This window comes from Manacus vitellinus, unplaced genomic scaffold (assembly GCF_001715985.3).
Source record: "Manacus vitellinus isolate BGI_N305 unplaced genomic scaffold, ASM171598v3 scaffold_46_pilon, whole genome shotgun sequence".
Classification (NCBI taxonomy): domain Eukaryota; kingdom Metazoa; phylum Chordata; class Aves; order Passeriformes; family Pipridae; genus Manacus; species Manacus vitellinus.
Window position 1 is genome coordinate 2,648,240 of NW_021940578.1, and position 7,615 is coordinate 2,655,854.

Below are 7,615 nucleotides of genomic sequence, written 5' to 3' on the forward strand. Positions count from 1 at the left end.
TGGATCAAGGGTTGGACTTCATGATCTTGAAGGTCCCTTCCAACCCAGCTGATTCTATGATTCTATGATTGGCACCTCAGAGTGACATCTGAAAACCATGCCATGGGCACTTCGACCTCAGCTACCCACTATTCCCATCGACAACTCCAAAGGTAGCTTTGGAACACCAGGAGACAGGCAGCAATCCCGTTGCAGGGGTGGGATTGCAGCATCAGAGCTTTCACGGCACTTTTTGCGTGGGTCTGGTCCCTGGGACATTGTCCATCCTTGACTTCCTCACCCAACACCCACACAGGGCACTCTGCTATCTGAATTATTTCTTCCTCTCCCAGTGTCCACGGCAGAGCTCAGGACATTTGGATCTCCTGCCTGTACAGGACCCCCTGCCTGTACTCCTGACCCAGGAGCCTGCTCCTGGGACTTGCTGGTCCTCATCCCACCCACCTTTCACCCCTGTCAGGCAGCTGAGAGACCTGCCATGGGCTCACCAGGGCACACCTGCCCTCTGTGTGCCCCCCTCAGCTGGCCACTTACCTGGGCTTTCTCAGCCAGCTGACTTTGGACTCTCTCCTGCTTGGCACAATGCTTCTGGATTTCCATCTGCAGCCCCTCCAGGTCCCGTTCCAGCTCCCCAATGCGCTGCAAAAGCCCAGGGAGGGCAGGGGTCTCACCAGAGGAACTGGGCATTGCCTCTCTGGAAAACTTCCACTCATAAGCAAGATGTTTTCCCCATCTAACCCACTTTGCTTACCCTGGAATTCCCTTCTAACCCATATTTACTGTGGTTTTATCAGCTTACCAGCAGAATTCCAACCTGATTTCTGGTCACATTCCCCCTGCATTGTAACACAGCATTACAAATCCAACAGAGTTTACACTTCCCCGGGTGGTTAGTCCCATTATGTGCCTTCCAGTGCAGGAGCTGAATTCCAAACAACTCCCTTACAATGCCCAGTTAATTATTCCCTGGCTGATGCATTCCTGCAACCACTTGCTTAGCCCTGTGCTCCATCACCCCAAAACATTTTCAACTCACATTTCGACAGCTGATTATTTCTTGCTCTCCAAGCTCACGCTTCGTTTCCTCTTTAATTCTTGAGCACTAGAAGGAATGGCAACCAAGGAAAATATCCATCAGGGCAGTGACACCATCACTCCTGCTGTGAATGGAACACTGGCACAGGCTGCCCAGGGCAGTGGTGGAGTTGCCATCCCTGGAGGGATTTACAGGAGGTGTAGATGTGGCACGTGGGGACGTGGGTTAGGGGTGGCCTTGGCAGTGCCAGGGGAATGGTTGCACTCAATGATCCCAGAGGTTATTTCCAAGCTCAGTAATTCTGTGATTCCTAGGCAATCCCTGGCAATCCCACAGAGCCTGTGCAGCCTCTGCCCCTTATCACACTGCTGATGCAGCTCTGCCAGCTGAGGAGGAGCTGCACATATAGAGAGACAACCTGCTGCACAAGCCACCTTCTTTAAGGGAAAATCCAGGCCCAGGCCACAGGGAGTCCCACCCCCAGTGAGGGGGTTTCCATGGCTCCTTGGGAGGATCTTGGCATGAGAGCTCTGTGTGAACAAACAGCTCCTGTGCTCACAGGAATCCAGGGCACACAGTGATGCTGAGTGAGGAGGGAGATGGAGCTGGGGAAGGGGACCCTGATCTGTGGCCATCACAGGACACCCTGGTGTGACCATGGGACCATCACCACCACATCCCAGTGGCACAGTTGTGTGACTCCTGTTTGTGTGCAGACAGGACTCATCTCAGGACCCCCCAAAAAACATCCACCCACATACAGCTGCTACAATCCTCACAAGGGAGAAGCACAACTTTTCTCCACCTGCTTTCCCACCTTAACCCCTGTGTGAGACCATAAATTACTGATGCCCTCGTTAGTCCTGCCAACCTTGGCAGAAACAACTGCCAGCTGGTTGTCCTTCTCTCGATTTTCCTTCTTCAGTTTTTCAGTCTCTTGCTGGAGCTGCTGAATTTTCTGCTCCTTTTGCAGGACCTCCCTTTGCAGGCTGCTCACCAGACCTGGGAAAAACAACTCTGGTGAGAGGTTACACAAGTGCAACACCCAAATGAAATACTGGGAAGGAATTCTTCCCTGTGAGGGTGGTGAGGCCCTGGCACAGGTTGCCCAGAGAAGCTGTGGCTGCCCCATCTCTGGAAGTGTCCAAGGCCAGGCTGATGGTGCTTGGAGCAACCTGGGCTAGTGGAAGGTGTCCCTCTCTATGCCAGGGTGTTGGAACAAGATGTTCTTTAAGGTCCCTTCCAACCCGACCTATTCCATGATTCTCTGATTTCTACAAGCCACTACAAATCAGTTGTTGCCTGGACAGCTTGGCCAATGCTTGCTTTTCTCCAGAGCCAGTCCTAAACTGCTTCATGCCCTGACCCAGAGCTCCAGGGACACAGTACCTGCACTCAAAGCCTGGTCCTTCTTCAGCTTCTCACTTTCTCTCCGGAGCCTCCCGATCTCCAGGTCTCTTTCATAGAGGGAATGGCTGAAAACCTGGCTTGAGCCTTTCTGCAGGTCATTGATCTGCAAAACACAGATTCACTGTGTTCCTCACCCAATCACTCACTGATTCCCCTCCAGAGAGGGAAATCTGGCACATCCAGGTCCTGGTTTGATGGGATTGTTCTCAAGCATCTTTGACTAACTCTCAGGAGTCATTGCTTCAAATAGAATCACCTTAAATGTGCTTTGGCTGTTCCTGATGAAATCCTAATGCCAGAGGCATGGAGGAGGAAGGAAGGAAAAAAGGAAGAAAGAAATAAAGGAGGGAGAGAAGGAAAAAACCCCACCTCCCTCATTTCCCTTGGTTTCAGACATGGGACCTGCTTTTCCCCAAACCTTTGTTACATTACAAACTTGTATCAGAGAGGTGTTTTCCCTGCTCGGTGCCTATGGAAGCATCTGGTACCTGTTCCCTCAGGGCTTTGATCTCCTCTGTTTTGGCTCCCAGCTCTTGATTGAAGGCCAGCAGTTTCTGGGTCAGTTCAACCTCGTTCCTCGCCGCCGCCTGGGCCAGTTTCTTTGCCATGGCCGCGACCTCCTCCTGCAGATCTCTTATCACCACGTCTTTGCGCTTTGACTCTGCCTCCAAACCAGAGAGGTGACCCATTTCCTTCTCCAGCTGCAGCAGCTTCTCACCCTGAGGGCAGATTGCAGGTGCCATTGGCCAGTCTGCAGCTACTCCTGCCCAGGGGTACCCGCTCATGGCCATCAGTGCCATGCTCACCCGGCTTCCCACACCCTCCAGCCACCCATTGTCCCCATCCTCTGGAGCAGACCCCTGGGGAGGCAGTCCCCACACCCTGCTGGGACTCCTGGTGGGACACACACAGCCAGCTGGCAGGGTTCTCCTGCTCTGCCAAGGACCAGGACAGGGATGGCATTCCTCACTCTCTCCCCAGCATCACCTTCTCCTGCTGGAGGAGATCCGTGTTGTGAGTCCCCAGGGAAGGGGCTCCCCCCACACTGCTTGCACAATCACCTGAGAAGCTGGTTGAGACTGGAAGAAAGCAAAAACAGCAGCAGTAAATATCAGCATGAGAGGTGGTTGCAGGCAGCAGAAACACTCCCTGCAGCATTCTTTGTCCCAAAACTACTCCAAGGCAGTGGCTGCTGTTCAGAGCATGAGCTTGGTTCACAAACAGCAGGGAAACCACCTTTTTGGCACTAAAATGACACTTTACAGCACAGTCTGCACAACAGAGAGGAATAATTCACCTATGGGAACCAGAAAAGCCTCAGGGCAGCAGAGACACAGCAGAGAAAAGCTCCTCTAATTTTCCAGCACTGCTCAGCCCTACAAAAAGCTGTGCATTTTTGCACAAAAGGGGATCCTTTTGGCTCTGTTACCCAAAAATCAGAGGGGTATGTGCCAACCTGGGGCATATGTGTCCCTCCCTTTGCCCTCACTGTGGTTTCCAGTTCAGCCACTGCTGGGACTGCAAGGTGCTGCCCCTGGCTTTGCACATTTAAACCCTGCTATTGACTTTGTGTTGCTTATGACTTCAAAAAACCCAACCCCAAACAGGAAAACCACAGCATGGTGCATCAGGCCACAGCATTAACGGCAAAAGTCATGTTCTCCAGCTATTCTATTCCCCCAAACCCTCACCTTTGCTTTGTTGCTTATCACATACTTTATTTCCAGAGGTGTATCAGCTACGGATAGACTTTAAAGTTCCTGCACTTGAGGCAGCCACTTCAAAGGAGGAAAAAAACACCACTTCAAACAGGAGTCAGGAATAGGTACATGAGTCACTGGTGCAGATAAAATCAGTCATCGCCCTTCTGGGTCACATACCAGGAAAAAGGAAGAGGAAACATCCCTCTGCAGAGGCAACAGCACTCCCTTTGGGGTGTCACAGCTCATTTCTTCCCTGACCCAAATGCCACCCAGGACCACACACAGTCTCTGATTAGCTCCACTGGACATGGCCTCACAGCTGGTTGCTCAACACTCAGCACTTCCCCACTCCAATTAACCCCACTCAGCACCAAGTTGCTCTGTGAGGACATCAGGACACAAATGTTCGGGTTTGGGCTCATGGATTACCTGGCCTCAGCGCAGAGCTCCTGCTGAAGGTGTCCAGAGAGGCAGTGCTGGCCACGCTCCTGTCCCAGGCACTCAGGGGTCTCCTCGGCAGAGGAGGATGGGGCTGATGGCCGAGGGCTCCAGGAGTGCCACTGCCTGGAGAGCCAGGGGGATGCTGCCACTGCAGCGAGGGCAGGCGGGGAGGAGACACGGGAGCCGAGGGTTTGGGCTCTGCAACCACCTGGAGCTGCCCCGCCCACCCCGTGCGACGTTTCAAGGGGGGACAGGACACCTACGATGGGAAAAGACCGTGTTATCAGCAAGGATTTTAGCCCTGGATTCATGTGCACCATGCCATAAAAACCCCAGGCACAGATCTCAGTGGAAGCATGGTTTTAGTCCTTTAGTCCTTCCCCATTTCCATTGCCCAAGGATCAGATTTTAATCAGGGCATTCAGGCTCTTTGCTGAAGCAGAAGGAAATCACTGAGGTTTGCTGCTTTTTGAGCTTTTCCCTCTCCATCTCTGCCCTAATTCTGCACATCATTTGCACGATCTAGAGATGCTCTTCTCACAGCTCTCCTGGCTCACACATGGTCCTACTTCATCATTTCTGCCATTCACCCCTCTCGTTGTGCTCCTGCCTTCCCATCACATTTACCAGACCTTATGCTGGGCATGTCAGACCCAGATTTAGGACACTGCTGTTCTCCTGAGCTTTCCAGTACAATGAGGACAAGCCACTGTCAAGGTCTGCACTAAACATCTGCCAGCACAGCGTCGGACCTGGCCTGGATGTGGGCCCTCCAACATCTGGGTGTTAACAGAGCCCAAACCCCCAGGGAATGCTCCCTGCCACTCCAGCACCTTCCCTTCTCCTGGAGCACGTCCAAGCCCTGTTGCTTTTGCTCATGCTGCTCCCCATGGCTCTTGCTCACAGCAGGATTCCACCAAAGCCTTCCACTGTCCCTGTCTTGGCCCTTATCCTGCGCTTGGAGGCACGGCGGGATGCGATTCCCAGCCGGGTGCTGCTCCTCTGTACAACATGTTCCTCTAAGACTCGAGAGGAGTGATCTCTCCCTCTGTTAGACACCTCACAGGGTGCAACTCCGAGGTGGTTCCTTCCCTGCAGTCAGCAGGGTCAGGCTTCAAAGCTGCTCCTCCACAGGAGGATCAGAGAGCCCAGAGTAAGGAACAGGCACCCCACAGGCATCCTCTGCACTGCTGTGCAAACCTGCTTCTCTGTGTGCACCCTGCCTTTGGGAATTCAGCTGCTCACTGCTCCAGCAGGGTCTGGCATTACCTCACCAGCATCTTGGATTCTTCAAGAGCCACAGTAATAAAAATGATACTGGAACTTATCAGTTGTTTTAGGTTTGATGTAAAACCCAACTTCCCTCCCACTAAGTGGCTTGGGAAGAAACATAAAACGCAAATAGAGGAAAAGCACATTTCCCAGATCTACCTTCTCTCACGCACCGTTGTCCCGTCATTTTCCGTTTCCCTGCCGAACCGCCAGAGTTTCTTCAGCAGAGGGAGCTCCAGCTTTTCATTTCCCCCCCTCGCCTTTCCTCAGGATTGCCCAGACCTGGGAACCTGTTCCTGCTCCCGGAGCCTTCCCTGGGCAGCAGCACCCACCCACCTTTCCTTGGCAACTTTCCCTAGACGTTCCCATCCACGCTTCCCTGGGTATCCTTCCAGGGACAACAGCATCCACCCTTCCCTGGGCACCTTTCCTTGGGCAGTAAAACCCACACGCCTTTCCCTGGGTACTTTTCCCAGGGATGAGCACACCATCCTTCCTCAAGATACCCTTCCCTGGGCAGATCCACCCGTTCTTCCCTGGGCACCTTTCCATGGGCACTCTTCCCTGGGATCAGCAAGCACCCCATCCTTCCCAGGGCAGGAGAACCCCATCCTTTCCTGGGCACCTTTCCTTGGGCAGTAGAACCCACCCACACTTCCCTGGGCACCCTTCCCTGGGATCAGCAAGCACCCCATCCCTCCCTGGACACCCTTCCCTGGGATCAGCAAGCACCCCATCCCTCCCTGGGCACCCTTCCCTGGGATCAGCAAGCACCCCATCCTTCCCAGGGCACCCTTCCCTGGGATCAGCAAGCACCCCATCCTTCCCAGGGCAGGAGAACCCCATCCTTTCCTGGGCACCCTTCCCAGGGCAGCCCCTCCCAGCCTCACCTGGGCAGCCCCATCCACCACCAGCTCGAAGGCCACTCCCGCGGTGCCGAAGCGCAGGATGTCCCCTGGCCTCACCCCCACGGCCGCATTCTGGACCTGGCAGCTGTTGACAAAGGTGCCGTGGGGGGAGTTGAAGTCCTGAAGGATGAAGCTGTTGTCCGAGGGGGAGAATTCCAGGGCTGCGTGACGATCTGCGACACCTGCGGACTGGGAGCGGGCAGTGGGCGGGCAGGGAACGCTGCTGGAGGCGGCTCCAGGTTTGTCCCTGCTTTGCCAAGCCCCCCCTTTCTGGTCATAAATCCCACCACAATTTGCATGGAGGGCTCCAGCACGTCCTCCTCCCTGCATGCAAAGCACCCTCTGTTTTAGGATGATCAGCTGCCCCGCCCCTACCTGCAGGACGATGTCGGCCCCTCTGTGGCTCCCGATGGTCGTGGTGTGGGGTTTCAGCTGGAAACACCCCTCCGAGCTCTTTAGAAAGGCTCTCATTGCCCAGCCCCCGAACCTGCAAGGCTTCCCCCAAAAATCCCAACTCCTCACTCAGCAACCCCCCCACCCAACACACAACCTGAGCCACGAGTGGCCCAAACAACTCAAACACCAAAAACCGTGAGAAATGACCCCAAAAGCGGCTCTGTCCCAGCCAGCAGTGCCGCTGCAGCCTGGCAGTAGCCTTGGAAACCTCAGCCACGCTGCTGCCTGTCTGGGTGAGTTTTTCCCCTTTGTTTTGTTTAGTTTTTTTTTTTTTTCCTCCTTCTCCTTTTTCCAAGCAACTGGCCTGGCAGCACAACAGAGCTCCGCGCCGGCGCGGCCGCAGCTCTCGGTGCCAGCTGGTGACACACGTGGGAATGTGCATCACAAAC

General features: G+C 54.3%; 1 protein-coding gene across 1 annotated transcript in view; it reads right to left on the reverse strand.

Moving 5' to 3' along the window:
- Positions 1 to 7,241, reverse strand: part of FHAD1 (forkhead associated phosphopeptide binding domain 1) — an 18,514-nt gene extending 11,273 nt beyond the window's left edge. Inside the window, exons 1-10 of the mRNA XM_029962384.1 lie at positions 7,146 to 7,241; positions 6,753 to 6,959; positions 4,579 to 4,849; positions 3,434 to 3,525; positions 2,935 to 3,165; positions 2,426 to 2,549; positions 1,908 to 2,038; positions 1,037 to 1,102; positions 474 to 639; positions 355 to 369 (exon numbers count right to left, since the gene is read on the reverse strand). Of these exons, the coding sequence (XP_029818244.1) occupies positions 355 to 369; positions 474 to 639; positions 1,037 to 1,102; positions 1,908 to 2,038; positions 2,426 to 2,549; positions 2,935 to 3,165; positions 3,434 to 3,525; positions 4,579 to 4,849; positions 6,753 to 6,959; positions 7,146 to 7,241 (1,399 nt within the window). The remainder of the gene's footprint in view (positions 1 to 354; positions 370 to 473; positions 640 to 1,036; positions 1,103 to 1,907; positions 2,039 to 2,425; positions 2,550 to 2,934; positions 3,166 to 3,433; positions 3,526 to 4,578; positions 4,850 to 6,752; positions 6,960 to 7,145) is intronic.
- Positions 7,242 to 7,615: the final 374 nt, after the last annotated feature.